The sequence below is a fragment of the Ammospiza nelsoni genome, chromosome 1, assembly GCF_027579445.1.
Source record: "Ammospiza nelsoni isolate bAmmNel1 chromosome 1, bAmmNel1.pri, whole genome shotgun sequence".
NCBI classification, from domain to species: Eukaryota; Metazoa; Chordata; class Aves; order Passeriformes; family Passerellidae; genus Ammospiza; species Ammospiza nelsoni.
In genome coordinates this window covers 136922045-136938681 of record NC_080633.1, presented here as the reverse complement: position 1 = coordinate 136938681, position 16637 = coordinate 136922045, and the positions used below count along the sequence as shown (strand labels likewise).

The following is a 16637-nucleotide window of genomic DNA, read 5'->3' as shown; positions in this document are numbered from 1 at the left end:
GCATTTCAGCCAAATACTTAGATTAACATTAACATTAAGAGCATTTTTATGAAGTGATTCTGGAGTGGGAAATCCCCAATAATTTTTCACTCTTTAATCAGTCAAGTGCTTTTGCTTAGATTTCCAGCAAACATCACCACTGGGTCCTACACAGAGGTTTTTCAGTTAAAAACACTCTTTTCTGGTTAAAGAGGACAAGTTTCCATAGGCTTTGATGCTTATCCAAACCTCTCTGGCCTAAAATCTGAATTGGAAATCTCACAACAGGCTTTTGAGATTCTTCCAGGGCTCGTCAATCCCTGCCAAGCCAAAAATGCCACCAGAATAGCCTGATGGTTTTCCTACCTCTTGGCAAGACTAGAGAGAAAAGGGATGTGCAGACAAAAGAAATGTTAGTAATATAACCTTGCAGCACTGAAAGTCTCAGACAGGTTTAAATCATCCCTCATTTTCCATAAATTGGTTTTCTCTTCTCTTTTTTTTTTTTTTTAAATAGGTAATAAAAATGTTCAGTCTCCCTCCAAGGGCGTGGATAGAAAAATGAAATGTAGTCACTTGTCCCTGAAGTACAAAATACCAAGGGGACACTCCCAGGCTTGTGCACACTCTCAGGCTCCAGTTGCCTAAGTATGCTCTGCACTAGCTTGAGCTGCAGACAAGAAAATCTGAATGGTCTTACAGGAAGTGAATTACTGTGGCACAAAGCACAGCTGCAGACCTCCAGCATGACTGTGCCATTACTTTAACCCAGCACCAAGGAAAATAAACCTTTCTTAAAACTTAAGCCTTTCTTGTGGTATTTTGCCTGCCCATATCAAGCACTATACAGGTGTCCACAGGTACTATCTGCTGGCTACAGGTAACTGAATTTAATGTTCTGAACCTGTCCTAGCAATTCATTCCATAATCCAACACAAAGTTAGAAAAAAAACCATGCTGGTAAAGAGAAGTATAGTCATGGAAAGAGCACTTACTTTTGAAGGCAGGATACATTGGAATGATATTTGTTATTAGAAAAGCATCATATTTTGCTTCTGCAGAGGAACTTAATTCTGAAAACAGGGAAACAGAAAAATATTAGTAAGATGAAAGATAAGAATTTCAGAGAATATAGAAATGTTTTGAAAATGGCTTCAGACATTAACCAAAGGGAATACCATAATCTAAACAGCAATCTGATTGTTATATTCAGAAGTGCACACTACATACACAAAATTTGTCTTTAATGTGACAGCTGAACATGGAAAGGAAGAATTTTATCTGTACTTCAACTGTCAATCAGTTCAAAATATTTTCATATAGCTTATCTATTTTTGCTATCTTAAAATGCAGAGAGCTCTGCAGGCTTTTATAAAAGATGCCAAGGATTTCTTGGGAGAGGAGTGTGGGATTATGTTCTAGTTCTGAGCAAGCCTCTGCAACTGTAATTCCATTTCAGAAATCCACCATAAAATATTTCAGCCACTGAGTGAGGAAGACGGAGCAATGAAGTTCAAAACTGTGACAGTTGTGCCCCTTCAACATTTACTAATCCCAGAAGATCATGGATCCAATACTGAAGCAAAGCAAGCACATCAGGAGAACTGAGGATGCTTGTTTTACACAGGTTTTCTACTATCACTGTTTCTATAGGATAGTAGAAACTTTTACAGTATGCAAGAGACTAATTCGGATTTATACATTAAATATGTTTATCTTACTGGTGTTTGAAATCAAAATTAATCTGTTTATATCTGGTGGGGTTTGCCTGAAGTTATGTTCACACCAAAAGTTTTCCCTACAAAACAAGAAAACTACAAAATCCCTAGGTAATAAAAGCTATGTAAACTTACGAGGAGGAAAAAGGAATGCATAGGAGAGCTGTTTGTCGCCTCTGTAGGCAGCACAGCTCTGGCTGTTTCCTGGAGAAATGCGGAGGTCAGGCCTCACACAGCTGGCCAGGTGCTCTGGGACACCTGACACCTCTGCCTGCATTCAGGAACATGGAGACAACAAAAAATGTACTTTCAGCTTTTACAGATAAAAGGAAACTAGGTCATACTGTTGACAGACTACACAGAAGGCCTTGCGTGCAGTAAAATAAACCACTTGGCTGTACCACCAAATCCTGCTCCTGCATTGCTGCACAGCCTCTTCTTCAGGGAGCAGAAATCCCCACGGGAGAAAATTCAAATGAAGTCGCTCATAAATAAACAAAGCCCCTTGAACAAAACTTAAAAATAAAACAGGAAAAGAAATACACAACCCTTCCCCTTAAAATTGTTCTCTCATTAAGGAAATAAAAGAATATGGGCATGGTTTACAACGGTACTTTGATGTAATTTCTGGTAGGAAGATTTCCCACCAAAAAAATTTCCTGGGGAAGGGAAATTTTAGGACTTCAAAAACAAAGATACCACAGAAATTTTACCAAGATTTTTAAAGCACATTTCAAGAGTAGAGAGAACACTAACCTGTTTGGAAATAGTGTAAGATGTCCACAGAGGCATCAGGAATGTTTCACTGTAGCCACTTTCAAAGTCGTGGTGATGCAAGATATTGTATTTTGTGCGGTACAGTACAGCAGGGCGTCCATATAAAAGATGCTTCTCTAAAATTCAAAAGAAATTACATTTATGTTTATTACTGAAAATCTTAAGGATGAAAACAAAAAGGGGGGTTGGCTTTCCAACAGATGTTGAATTTTTCAGTGATCGTTAATGGGATACTGACCGCACGTAACTACTAAGGAAATCTTTTGACAGAGAGAGAACAAGAAGTCTTAAGCTGTTCTGGCTGAACCCCGCTCCAGGTTCACAAACACCCTTAGGGATTAAAAGTCCCTTCTACAATTCAAAGCTTGTTTGTGTCACAGGGTGGAGAGAGGATTTTCTTTCCAAAAACTGGAGACTCTTGAACAATCTTTGTGCCTGTCAGTCATACATGAGGCGATAAGGACTTTCTTTTCATCACTTTAAATCAGTTCCAGCCTATCAGTCCTGCCACTCTTCAGTGGACTTTCTCTCCTTCCTATGTTTGGTTTTTTGTTTTTTTTTTTGGTCTCAAAAGTGGGGCAAAAGCAGTCACACACTGAAAGAGTACTTTTTTCCCACTTGGCTGATACAGATTTGTTCTGAAGACTGATGTGCTATTTTTTGTCCATAATATCAAAGAAACAAACTAAAAAAAATCCTTTTCCTAACTTTGGCTACAAAAAGACACCTCTAGCTCTGTAAAAACAGCCCTTCTTTCTTGGTAATATGTTATGGTTAAATGTCCTTAGATAACTCTGACAAGCTTGCTTACAAAAAGAAAAAAAATTTGAAAGGAGCAGAAGAAAAATAAATTTCCTGGATAATCTTGCATTGTCCTGTACAGTCCATTGAATTTGATAACCTTTTGGCAAACACACTTGGCTTGCTTTTGGAAATTAAAACATAGAAACAAGGAAAGTGGCCTAACACAGTTCCCAGACAGGCATTTAACCTGAAAGAAAAGGGCATGTTTTATTAGTGCTTGAGTACAAACAGAGGATGTTTTTATAGGGCACAAGGAAAAAAGTAGGAAATGCCTAGTCCAAGGACAAAGATGATAAACTTGCTTTATTCAAGAGAAGCTGAAGTCATCTTTTTCTTCTGCCTGGGAATATCAACATGGTGCACCACGATGTAAAGTGCACCATGAAGGAAAATAAAACTTGCATGAAGCAGAAGTGCTTCTTTAAATAAGGACACATCATGCCATTTAACACAGAATTGACAAATGAGCAAATGCCACTGGTTTAAATGCTTACATCTTAAAACAGACCAAAAATACTATTTTTATATTGCTGCAGTGAAGAAGGATGAAAACCAGCAACCAAAATAAAGATGTTGAAATTCGAATTACAACAGTGAGGGTGTTTTTTTCCTGATGCTATAAATTGTCACAGTGAGGAGTAGCTCTTCATTAATTGGGAAAATCAGTATAACGAGATGAAAGCTGCAGAAAGGCAATTTAACTCACAAATAAAAAGACTACAGTCACCTTTTGAAACTAAAGGATAGGCTGCATTGCCCTTTTACAACAGAGAAATAGAAAATACCTTCATAAGGGAATTAAAACAAGTCTCCTTAATCATCTTAACAATGCAATTTGAGGGACCTAAAAAAAAATCTATGCCTAAACTGAATGCTTCAGAATTTGCTAATTTGGACAATTGTTATGGTAAGGGAAATGATGTGAATTGTTATGCTGAACTCGATCACCATTGTGAGAAGGAAAACTCTGCTTTGGTGAGCCTTTCAGTCAGTAGAGTTGCTCAGAAAAGCAGCTCCCATCCCCTTTCCTCTGCTCCTCTTGCCCCACTTAAACCTGGACCACTGCCCTGATGCAGCTGAGGGTGCAGCCACACAGAAGTCAGTGTTGGCACACAGCAGGAACTAGTGGCCAGGAAAGCTGGGAATGCTTTCTCCTGGGAGCAACATTGACTTGAGCACTGAAGAGGAACAGAATTGCACTGAGCAGCCTGAACTAGCAGAGCACTTCCTTCACTGTGTAACCTGCACCCTAAGAGCCAAGCATTAAGACTCACTCAGATTGTCAAAGCAGCTGTAGCATCCTTTCTAGGTGAAACCTAAGCCTGGATAACTATGGTAAAACCCAGCCCACAAATACAGTCTGGTTTCTTCCCCATTTACAGCCTGTAGTTGAACAGAGTACTGCCTCATGCACCCTCTCCTTTCCTCTTGTCTCTGCTTTCACATATGGGCTTAAAACATCTCGAGGTGATGGAATGGAAACTCGCATTGCTTTGAACAATACTTTAGTCCTGGTTCAGCAAAAGGTACTGTGTACCTTCTCAAGTGAGCAGCACTTCATCTTGCCCACAAATCTCACGTGTGTCCATGGGCTACCTTAGCAAGTACTTGAAAAGACAGTTTACTACACATTACCTAAACCACATCAGGAGTTGCTCTGGTATTAATGATGCAAAGTAGTTTACAAAAGAAAATTAAATCAGCTTTCATTAACTGAGGCACCAGGCTCTTACCTTCTGTTCCCTTGATATGAAAGCGCTTGTTGAGTTCATCCAGCTTGTTCTTCTCAAGAACAGAAAAAAAAGAATGAGATTAGGACCACTGGAGCACTCCAACATCTTGTTTTACTAGCATCTAACAAAACAAAACTAGTGCTATAAGACAGTGAGGATTTTCCTGTCTCCACTTTTACAAAAAACAGTAATTTTTCCAAGGGGGCATAATGACTTCACAGGGGGACCTGGGAAATTCTTACAGATCAAACCCTCTCAAAATAAATAAAATGGCTACAACTTTACCAAAACTACCACTAATAGTGGAGGCTTCCACAGATCCTACACACCTACCTTATCATCACATGTACACCCTATATCGAAATCTGATGCAGAAGGTAGAGCCACAGGATACAGTGGTTTAGCAACTTCATCTGGCACAGTTGGTTTATAAACACTGGCTCTCAGCAGGTGATTTAAACTTCCGTGGGTGCCATTATTGGGAGCAGGCTTTAATCCAAGCAGATCTATGAAAATACCAAGGAAAAATGAATGGGGGTTACACTACAAACATATATTCAAGCAGCAACTCTATTGAGCCAACACGTTTCTTAGTAATACTGTTTACACCCCACAGCATGTTAGTGAAAGCTTTAAATGTAATAAAAACACTGATTTTTTTTTTTGTCCAAATTATAAAATTGTAAATGTCGCACTAATAGTATCTTTGGCTTTATGACAAAATGTTAATTTGCACCAAGACACTGGAAAAGTTTAAAACTGTAAAAGTTATTATATACTATTTTATTATAACTACTCCTTCAGCTTCCAGTGCAAACCTATGTACGGTCCATGTGCTGACCTCAATCCAAACATCTGCAACACAGTGATTTCTAAATAAGGGCTAACTACCCCTTAGGCAGTTAAACATTGCATGTTTGGGGGAAAAAGGTGAATTACATCTTTGAAACACCTTAAAGTTTCATTGTGAATTACACCTTGAAAGTTTCATTGTTCTAAAAAATCAATACTAAAGAAAAGACCCTAATGAACACCTGTATACATCATCAGATTCTTCTTCACAGCTTCAGTACAAATTCAGGAAACATAATCATACAAGGAAATGCCATAGAAAACTAAGTAATCAACCTGAACTGCTGCATGAGACCTGCAGATGCAGAAGCAGTCTCTGAACAGAAATCTCTTTCCTAGACAGCTGAGATGTGGACACCACACATTGCAGAGGTGTCCATTTGATCTCTGTCAAGCTGCAAACATCAAAACTACAGTAACCCCCTTTACTGACCAGCCAGCTCCAGAGCAAACTGAGACCCCTGAGAAGGGCCTTCATCCCTCCTGGCAAGTGCTTAGGAAAAGGGGACTAGGAAAAAAAAGGGCATAAGCTCATGGGTGCCTACATGATGGCCTATTAATATAAGTTGCTGCTTTTGCAATTTCTCAAGCAGGCAGCTTACCACACATAACGTTGTAAAGTTCAATGTTTTCAAAAGGAGGCACTTTGGTCTTGTACTTGAAGGTAGGGCCATAACCTATAAAGACAGTCTTAAAAAAAGAAAAAAAAAAGAATATGAGAGAAGAGCATAAAATTTATGGGGTTTTCACTAAATATTTACATTTCAGAGACCTTCAATGACTCTCCCAGACATTGCTCTTACCTGCATGCTGTTTATCTTGTTGTCATAGCCATGGTCTCCATGAAAGAAACATTTTCCTGTTGGTTTCTTGTAAACATCCATGGCTTTCCTAAATTGAAAAAGTATTAGAAATTTTCATCAAAGGTGGCTGACCTGACAATATTCTTCTGGGCAGGAAGGCTAAGGTTACAGGCAATGCATTGTAATAATTTATCTTTCATGAGTAGCAGTAGTAGGGACTTGTAGACTTATAAAGCATCCCCAGGGTTTCTCCCTCTACTCCTGCTCTAAGAAACAACTCTTATTATTGATAAAACGTCAGTATCTATTATTTTCTCAGATTTTCTTATATCACATAATCTCCTGCAGACTGGAGGTGCTGGACCTCCAGTCCAACAGAGACTGCTCAGAAAGCACTTCTGTGATGTTACAATGCTGCAAATGTCATACAATGATATAAATTGCTTTCACCTGTTTGCCTTCAGTCCAATAAACAAAAATGGGTAGCAGAAAAAAGAAAGATCTTCATGAAGACAAATAGCTGGGATAATAAGTCCTACACCACAGGAATGCTAATTATCAGCTTGTTATTGAGATGGGGTTTTTTACAAAATATGTGGGAAAATAAGTATTGTGTCACAGGAATTATAATCACCAGCTTATTGCAGAGTATTTCTATACAGTTTTATAGGACCACGTGCAGACAATATATGCAGAGGACCACATTATCCTACAAATTAATTTCTTCATCTGCAATAAAATAACGCTCGAAGTTTGATTTTGGCCTTATAAATTACTAGAGTTGCAGCAATTAGGGCTGTAACTACCACTTTCCTGTAACTACCAATTACAGTTGCACTAATAAATGAATTACTGGTGAATGAGATCTCTGCAAATTAATAAATAAGCCAAAGAAAGACTGATGTAATTAATAAGAAATTACTAAATATAAATCAACCTGGGCAGTCTCATCCATTCCAGTACAATTCTTAACGCTTAAGCTTTTATAGACCTAAAATTCAGAGTGTGACTCTTTGAAATATACACAACCCCAACCACGGGGCAGCCTGCCAGCAGCCAGCGGAGTTATGCAAGAAAGCAAATGAGGTTTCTCATTCACTGCTTCGGCAGAGCGATCCTTGCATAATTCACGGAAAGATAAGCACAGATGTCAAAAGGCACTTACAACACACCGTGTGTTTGCCTGGCAGCTATATGGGCAAAAAATCCTACCATAATTTAAAGCTCATAACAGTCTACCACGAGCCAAAAGTTGTGTCATCTTCCAAGAAGCACTGAGTCAGATTCATGCAAAAAGAGCCCACCATTCTCATACTGTGACAGGCAACACGTGGCAAAGCATATTCAAATAGAAAGCTGTGCACCACCCATAAACAAAGGCTATTCCTCTCCTGTTCTCTCTATATGTGTATGTGCCAACTGGTTTTTCCTCATTCAATTTTTAGGTAACTAATAAACACCGCCCGTATTCTATAACCAAAAATTCAGAGTCATGAGGCTAAGAGCAACCCAAACCAGAGTTTGTGCCAGAGCTAAACCATCCTGGCTTTCTGTGGATTTGTTTTTATATGCAATACACTGCCAGCACAGCACTTTGATGGCCAATCTGTGACATCCTTACACATGTTCTCAGACATTCACCTACTCCGCCATTATCTCCATTTTCTTTCCATTCACCTACTGCATCCACTCAAACTCTTGCTCCCTAACATTCCTTCACCACATAAGCCTACCCCTTCCTCCCATATTCCCTGCTTCCCTGTTGGACAAAGCTTGCACCTCATTAGAAAAATTTATCAGCTTCCACATTTGAGCTAATCAGTCAAAGCCACCAAGCTGCTTGAACAAATCAGTCTGGGTTTCTACTTTTTATGCATCAACTGCTTTTCCCACACTTAAAAATATTTTGTGCTCTCAAAACTCCTCCTTCTCACAGGGCAGGGGAGCAGGATGCTGTCAAGACAGAGCAATCCTAAGTGTCCCATTTCCTCAGGAGAAAAGACAGGAGCTCAGGATGGCAGCAAACGCACGGATTTACCTTGCCACATGCCATTTGCGATCCACCAGTAAATGGACATCCTCAATTCTTCGGTTGTTAGCATAGTGCAAGCGTTTAGGCAGGTGCTGTTTCAGGTAAGGCTTGAAGTGCTGGTCAGGCTTTCTACACTGAAAAATAAATGGTTACAAATAGCACGCTGTCAGCTAGTTGAAGATGCACACAAAAGCTTTGACTACAGAAATCAAGCTGTTAAGGTCATCACTGATGGTATCTGGAAAACAAAGTGTACACCGAGAGTATTTAGTCCAGTCATTTCTGCGCAGTATTTACATGCAGCCAAGGCCCAGGGAGCCATTCAAATATATGTTTGGAAAGTTTGATTCTCGTGACAGTCTTTATAAAACTATCAAACAAAATATTACATATACTTAATTCACAGATGAATAATTTTATCAGAACTGGACCAAAGTTTAAGTTACAGCGGGAACTTGAATGCTCAAAAATACACCTCATCTGCAGATATATTCAAAGCCATCTGGTTACAAAACTCGGGGGATTTTGTTTTGTTTTTTTAATTTTAATTTTAAACATTTTTCTTCCATTAATGGCAAGGTTAGAGTTGAAGGCTATCAAAAGCACTTTTTCAGCATCTTCAAAGTGCTAGTAAAATGCTTACCCTAAAAGATTACTTTCCAATTCTGAAGCAATGAATAAATAGACTCAATTCAGGCAGTAAAGACAGTCCAGGATATTCTGTCTCTGTACTGCCCAAAAAGGTTATAAAAGCTACTAGAGCAGCAAACAGTGGAAAACATGACTAACATTAACCTGTGCTCATGAAGAGCAGCATTTAACATTCTTTATTTTTAATGATAGTTGGTTGATTTTTCTGTCAAAGAGTGAGAAAAGAAAACTGAATAATACCACAAATCAAGAAGTGAACAGTGAAGTACAGATAGATACCTCCCTGTCCTAAATACTTACTGTAAGGTTGGCAACAATCATTTTAGGATCATCTGTAAACAAAGGTAAAAAAAAATAGACAAGATTAAAAATTTCCAAAAGAAAACACAAGGTTTACATAAGCATACTTCCTAATACTTCCATGACCTTTACTAAAAGTGCTTTCTACTTATCATAGAATCACAGAACTATTTGGGTTGGAAAAGACCTTAAAGATCAAGTCCAACCTTTAATCCATCACTGTCAAGTCTATCACTAAACCACATTCACAAGTGCTCTATCTTTCAAACACCTCCAGGGATTGTGACTCCACCACTTCCCTGGGTGGCCTATTCCAGAGCTTGACCATCTTTTTCATAAAGAAATTTTTCCTAATATTCAATCTGAACCTCCCCTGGTGCAGCTTGAGGATTTTCCTCTTGTCCTGTCTTTTGTTACCTGGGGGAAGACACTGACCCCTACCTGGCTACAGCCTCCTTTCAGGGAGCTGTAGAGAGTGACAAGGTCTCTCCTGAGCCTCCTTTTCTTGAGGAGACAAACACTCCCAGCTCGCTCACCTGTTCCTCTCAGACTTGTGCTCCAGACCCTTCCCCAGCTCCGTTGCCCTTCTCTGGACAAACTCCATCCCCTCAGTGTCCTTTTTTGAGTGAGGGGCCCAAACATGAACCCAAGATTTGAGGTGTGGCCTTACCAGAGAAAAATACAATTACAGGACCAGTACAGTCACTGGCCACACTGTTTCTGATCCAGGCCAGGATGCCATTGGCCTTCTTGGCCATCTGGGCTCACCCTGGCTCATGTTCAGTCACTGCTGACCAGCACCCCCAGGTCCTTTCCCAAGGGCAGCTTTCCAGCCACTCTTCCCAGCCTGTAGGACTGCATGGGACCCAGCACTTATTGTGACCCAAGTGCAGGACCCAGCACTTGGCCTTGTTGGATCTCACACCACTGGCCTTGGGCCACTGATCCAGCCTGTCCAGATCCCTCTGCAGAGCTCTCCTACCCTCCAGCAGATGAGCACTCATGCCCAGCTTGGTGTTGTCTGCAAACTGATTCAGGGTGTCCTTAAATCCTCTCATTCAGATCATCAATAAAGATATTAAACACAACTGGCTCTGATACTGAGCCCTGGGGAACACTGGGCCCAGCCATCTAGAGAGGTTTTTACCCACTGAAGGGTGCACCTGTCCAAGTCACAGTTTCTCCAAGAGAATGATGTAGGAGACAATATCAAAGACTCTACAAAACTCCAGGTAAACATTATCCACAGAAGCAGGTCACCTTGCCATAGTAGACCATGTTGGTCAAGCAGGACCTGACTTTCCTAAACCCATGCTGGATGGGCTTGATCCCCTGGCTGTCCTGTATGTGATGTGTGAGGGCTTGCTGGCATGGACTTGCTTAGGTAGTGCTCTCACTGTTTTATAATCTGGGCCTTAGATAATACTCATTTTGTTTTCTGCAAACACATACTTTCAAAACTTTTGTCTGTTTTAATTTACTTTAAAATAAAAAATTATCCCCAAACACAATGACTTTCCTTCAAAAAATTTTGAAAGCATACCTGAATGCAACAATGCACTCTGTTAGAAGGAGTAAGACAAATATGCAGCATTTTTTGGTCACTTTTAACATTTGACCAGTTTCACAGGCTACTGCTGAGAAAGTGAAAAGCAACAGTAAAATATTCTGGATTTGGTTTTGAGCTATTAAAGGGACATGCAAGAGGTAGAAAGCCCAAAACCCAGTAACAGTCCATACTAACTGTGCTCTTCTGGGAGGTGGGGGAAACATTTTTCAGTTATGAGGGGGAAAATAGGCTAAAACAACATTTTGGGAAGTGAAAATCTCTTGTTCAAATACTATTGTTTTGGTTGCTTAAGGCATGATCTTGGTAAGCTTGAAATGGGCTCTATTGCATCTCAAAATACAAGCTGCAGGCTTTTGCATTGCAAAGGTGTGTTTGCAGTACTGAGACAGTATTATGGAACAATAAAGAATAAAGAATGTGGTAATTTGTCATTTAAGGAGCTAAATCCCAGTTCTAAAGGTAGGAAACATGCTTCTTTGTTCTACATTCAAACATTCAAACTGCTGATTTATAAGCAATTGCAAATATTCAAACTAGGAAGCTGCACACAGAGGCCAAAAGAAGAAAATGTTACTGTGGGAAAACCAGTGTTATGACTCAGAGGTCACACAGACAAGCTGATCTTTTCGAAACATACTGCCATTCCTTCTCCAAGGAAAACTTATTTTTCTCAGCAATTTGGAAAGACAAGGATTGACAGATCTTAAAAAAAAAAAAAAACAACTCAGAACTGAAATCTGAAATTTGTTCTCAGTAGACTGTGTAGTGTAGGAATTCAGTCTCATGCTAGTCTACAAAATTTGAATAACACATGCACTATTTTCAACAAATATTTACACACTCATCATATATTCTTTGAGCATAAATACCCAAATACTGATTTGTGTATGCATTTATTTTGCTATAACCTTTTTTTACCTGGCAAAAAATTTATAACAAAAAAAAAGGAAAAAAACAGTATTACGGATGTTTTACCACATTCTTAAGATTTTTGCTATTATTCTGGAAGTATTTAATCTTCAAAGATGGATCTTTCTATGAAATTTGTCCTCACCCAGAGCACATTTGAACTGTTGTGAGAGAAAATTTGGCTATCCCAGATGTCAGATCTTCCCCTCTATCAAACTGTCACTCTTAGAAACATATGGTGCAAAAACATATGGTGCAAAAATCACAGGTACTTATGGGTTATTTATGAGTTACACAGTTTGCACGGTAGCTTAAACTGCTGGCAAAGCCAGGTTTGCCCTTGTATGCTGAACCAGAGCAGTCAGGGTGCTGGCACAAAGCCCTGTCCTGGTACTGCTGCCCTGGAGGCAAAAGGAGGGCAGTTGGTCTGAAATGCTTGAAATTACAGAGTTAATTTCACCAGAGGACTCCTGCCTGAGCCCTGAGCCTATTGTCAAAGATGAGTTAATCTCAAACACTAAGTCAGGGTAAACTTCTAAAAGCATGGTTCAAAATAACAATAAGTTTTACTGACAACATTGGCCCTGGATGCATGTGCTAATCTTCCTTATATCCTTCAACATCTCCAGTCTGTTGCTGTTTAGAAACCCACATGATTCTCATCTAGGCCAAAAGTATGATAAAACTACTGAATTCAAAATTAACAAGTCACTTATTTCCTATTATCTCATAAAATGTACCAGATGCTTTTCTTTTTTCACATCCAAGCTGTGCAGTGCTGAGATCACCCAAATGCAGCTTTAGTTGGAGGAAAAAAGGAGGAGAAAAGTGCATGAATAAACTTACAATGACACATAAACTGGCATGTGAAACTGGCTTGGAGCTCCCATTCCTCCATGATATAAAAGAGTCGTGTTTAACCCAAAACTTTTAAGCACTCCCCAGAACAGTTCTACCACTGTGGGGTTTGTGAAGTACAAACTGGAAAGGGAGCGAGCAGCTGTCTTCAGTGGGATTCCCTCTGAACTTCCTGCCAACACCCTGCAAATTTATACTCTGTGGACAGCATCATTTCAAGGAAGGAATAGAGTCTAGTTCTCAGGATATAAAGGGTACAATTAAACTAACTTACACTTTAAGTTATTGCTAGACCTAGGGCGAATTCGCCCTAAAGATCCAGGCAGCAAAATTATATCATCCACATTAGTCAGATAGTTGCTTAAAAATTCAGTTCTTTCACAAGTTGTGTCTTCCATCCCTGCAGAAAGGAAATGTAAAATTAATCCACCCTGAAAATAAACACATTTTCCAAAACAGCAAAAAAAAAGGAGACCACAAACACCCTATATATTATTTCCTTCTGGACGACCTCTTTACAGCCATCTAATTCCAGCATAATACACTAGTGGGACTCCAGCTAGGAGCGCCTATGCAAGAGAAATACCAGCCTAGGCATTGTAGGAACAGTCACCACATACAACATGTGTGCACTGACTCAACTCCAAACTCAACTCATGGAAAAATCAAAGTCTGTTTCTAGTTTAATGTTCTGCTTTGGGGATTATTTCTTTTTAAACAAATGATTTTAAGAGGAATAGCACACAAAAGGTATTGTCTGTTGGTGGTCTGCTCTAAGGCAGCCGCAGATAAACAATTTTCTCTTGCAGATATTTGTGGTGGGGAGGAATGTACTGCCAGCCACAGGAGGTTCTCAGCACAGAACTGCTACCCCTGGAAATCCTTCCTGCCCCTTACCCTCCTCTATCCACATCCAGAAACGAGGCATATGCCATTTTATTGTTGATATAGCAGTTCATCTGAGACTGCCAAGAATAAAGATCTAAAAAGAAGAGGACCTTTGGTGGCATCACTAAAAAAAGTTATGCAAACCCAGGTTTTCCTTTAAAAGTTTCTTTTTATCTTTGCTAATATTTACTATTTCATATATTGCAAAGTTCATTCTAATGTTTGAAGGAATAAGACCAACCAAATAGTATCTGTGCTTTTAGGTGATGACATCTGACCATGAAATATCTTTTTACCTCCTTCCTCCATTATTTTGATTACTTTTCCATCTAAGTGAGGCACAGTCTTATATTCCACAGATATAAGAAAGTATTCCAGTCTTTCTTCTAATAGGATAATTTGATCTACTAATTGCCATGGAAGTACCCCAATCTAAAGTCCTATTCTTCTCATGTACAGGAGAACAAGGCTATTAAATTTTTCATTCCATAAAAACTGACAAGAAGATTACTCTAGGCAAATTATAGCCCTCCAATACATGCATAAGGAGCTACACTTGGATGTGATATCAGAAACACCAATATTTGAAAAGCTCTGAGTAAAGAAGTAAATACCCAAATCACTGTTATGAAAGAAAAGTGTCTCTTGATAACAATTACCAGGTGAGCCGAGTGGCCCATTCACACCAACTGGCTTTTTTGGGGAGACTTAAACTACCAGAAAAAAATATCAGCACAAAAATATCTTAAATGGAACTTTGATTTAGGTTACCTATTATATTTACAGCTACATTGCTCAAGCATTTATCTTCTCATAAATATTATGGTTTAAAATTTACCATGATCACCAACAAATATGACATTGACACATCGATGTAGTTTCAATTGTTTCAGTCCATCCATTAGTTGTCCTACTGTCTTGTCAATCTCTCTCAGGGGATTCACCATCATCTGTATAAATATTCAGAAGGAAAAAAAATTAATTGTCATTGCATTCAACTTCTACAAATGGGGGTCCTTTGGCAAAACTCTGATGGGAAAATCATCCAGGTCAAGAGGCAAAGCCTTGGCTGAGCTGTTACTCCTACAATTATTGTACCATTTCCTTTGTATATCCACACCATGACTGTATTGTAAGAAAGCCTTGCTGAGATGCTGACAAGACAGCAAAGGGTCTTTATGGCTGATCCTAGGCCTCCCATGAACATGTGTACAGTTGGTAAAACAATGTGTAAATAGCAGAAAAACACACATGACTTTGGGGTTCAGTTCGTTTCTTGTAGATAGAAAGCAGTGCTTTTAAAAGAAAACAGGACTTCATGTGAATGGTTTATTCAAAAAATGAGCGTGAAATGAAGCTTTAGACTTGGGATTCACATGCCAAGGCACTTAATGAAGTTCACTTCAAAGGACATCTGATACCAGTATGACATGGTGCATGTCACTTGAGTAGCACATGGGGCTCAGAGTGAGTGTTCTTCAGCTTCAAAGCCAAGAGTTTCCAACAGCTCAAATGACAGTTCTGGCAAAATTGTCAGCAGGCCCCAGAGGACAGATACTGAACTGTGATTTCTTCATTAAAGTTTCTTTTATATATTAAAAAAAAAAACCAGAAAGAGAAACAAAACAAACAAAAAAACCCCAACCCAAAGCCCCGCAAAAAAACTGAAAAAAGCAAGACATAGGACTATGTTTTCAGCCTTAAAAAATGAAACATTTTTTACCACATGACACAGAGAGGGGAAAAGTAAGATTTTAGGCAGAAGACTCATTTTGTTTTGATTTTGAGAATAAAGCATTTGTTGTCACTATATGGCAACTTCTTCCTCACTTGTCTGTTTGATTTGGCTGGTTCAAATATTCACAATAAAAAAATCCTTCCAATGACAAAGAGGATGACAGAATCTGGATGAGAAAAAAATAGATTTCAGCAGAATTTTCTAAAATAAACACCATGTTAGTGTGACCCAGAAAGAGATGGTTCAGAAATTCTCCCTCTGCCTGAATCATTAAGGGAGAGATGTCAAATGAGTCTGCTAGGTTACGAGACAGGAAATGTCAACTCCCATGTGGCACTATAAATACAGAGAAGGGACTTAGAGGAGAAGGAATCATGGTGGGGAACAGGAGGAACAATTTCTGCAACATATGGAAGAGGTTCAGACAAGGGGTGAAATTTTGAAATAATTTAATTCAGGAAAGCCTAAATAGTCATTAAAGTTAAAACTTTGAAACCTTCAAGTTCAAAAAAACCATTTTCTGTTTCAGCATTCTTCCATTCTTCCACTCTCCAATACAAGGAGTTTCTTCTACAAATGAAAATTCCATTTTTATGAAAGTCTATTTATATTGTGTCAATCATATAAGGAAATACAACTTTTACTCAGAATCCAAAATGTACTCAAGGAAGCTGGAAATCCAGACAGATTTCCCAGTAATGTCTTCCTTTGTCAGCAAGCTTGAGTCTTCTTTTCAAAATTAATAATGATGATAAACAGCACCAATAATTCAAAGATTTCAAGTGATAGTTCTGTTTAGCTACCCTCTTCAGCAATCTGATCTCCTCTTACAGCTCCTCCCAGATGCAGATTTCAAAGATTTACTGGCTAAGAAAACTGTTGCATAAACCTTTCTTCACCTATTATCAAGACTTTGGAAGACTGTACAGAAACATTTTATCTTTAAAGATACATGGATTTCTAGGATGGTGCTACAATAAAGAGTTTTTTAGCATTGTGAAAGTGCTAGGTGTGGTACCTGAACT

The 16637-nt window shown here is 38.9% G+C and overlaps 1 protein-coding gene across 5 annotated transcripts in view; it reads right to left on the bottom strand.

Moving 5' to 3' along the window:
- Positions 1–16637, bottom strand: part of ENPP2 (ectonucleotide pyrophosphatase/phosphodiesterase 2) — a 71666-nt gene that overhangs the window by 7814 nt on the left and 47215 nt on the right. For all 5 annotated transcript variants that reach the window (XM_059480947.1, XM_059480979.1, XM_059480956.1 and 2 more), the window contains exons 12-22: positions 14713–14824; positions 13261–13386; positions 9650–9681; positions 8705–8832; positions 6667–6754; positions 6466–6553; positions 5345–5517; positions 5012–5060; positions 2454–2590; positions 1833–1968; positions 975–1052 (exon numbers count right to left, since the gene is read on the bottom strand). In XM_059480947.1, coding sequence (XP_059336930.1) covers positions 975–1052; positions 1833–1968; positions 2454–2590; positions 5012–5060; positions 5345–5517; positions 6466–6553; positions 6667–6754; positions 8705–8832; positions 9650–9681; positions 13261–13386; positions 14713–14824 — 1147 coding nt within the window. The remainder of the gene's footprint in view (positions 1–974; positions 1053–1832; positions 1969–2453; positions 2591–5011; positions 5061–5344; positions 5518–6465; positions 6554–6666; positions 6755–8704; positions 8833–9649; positions 9682–13260; positions 13387–14712; positions 14825–16637) is intronic.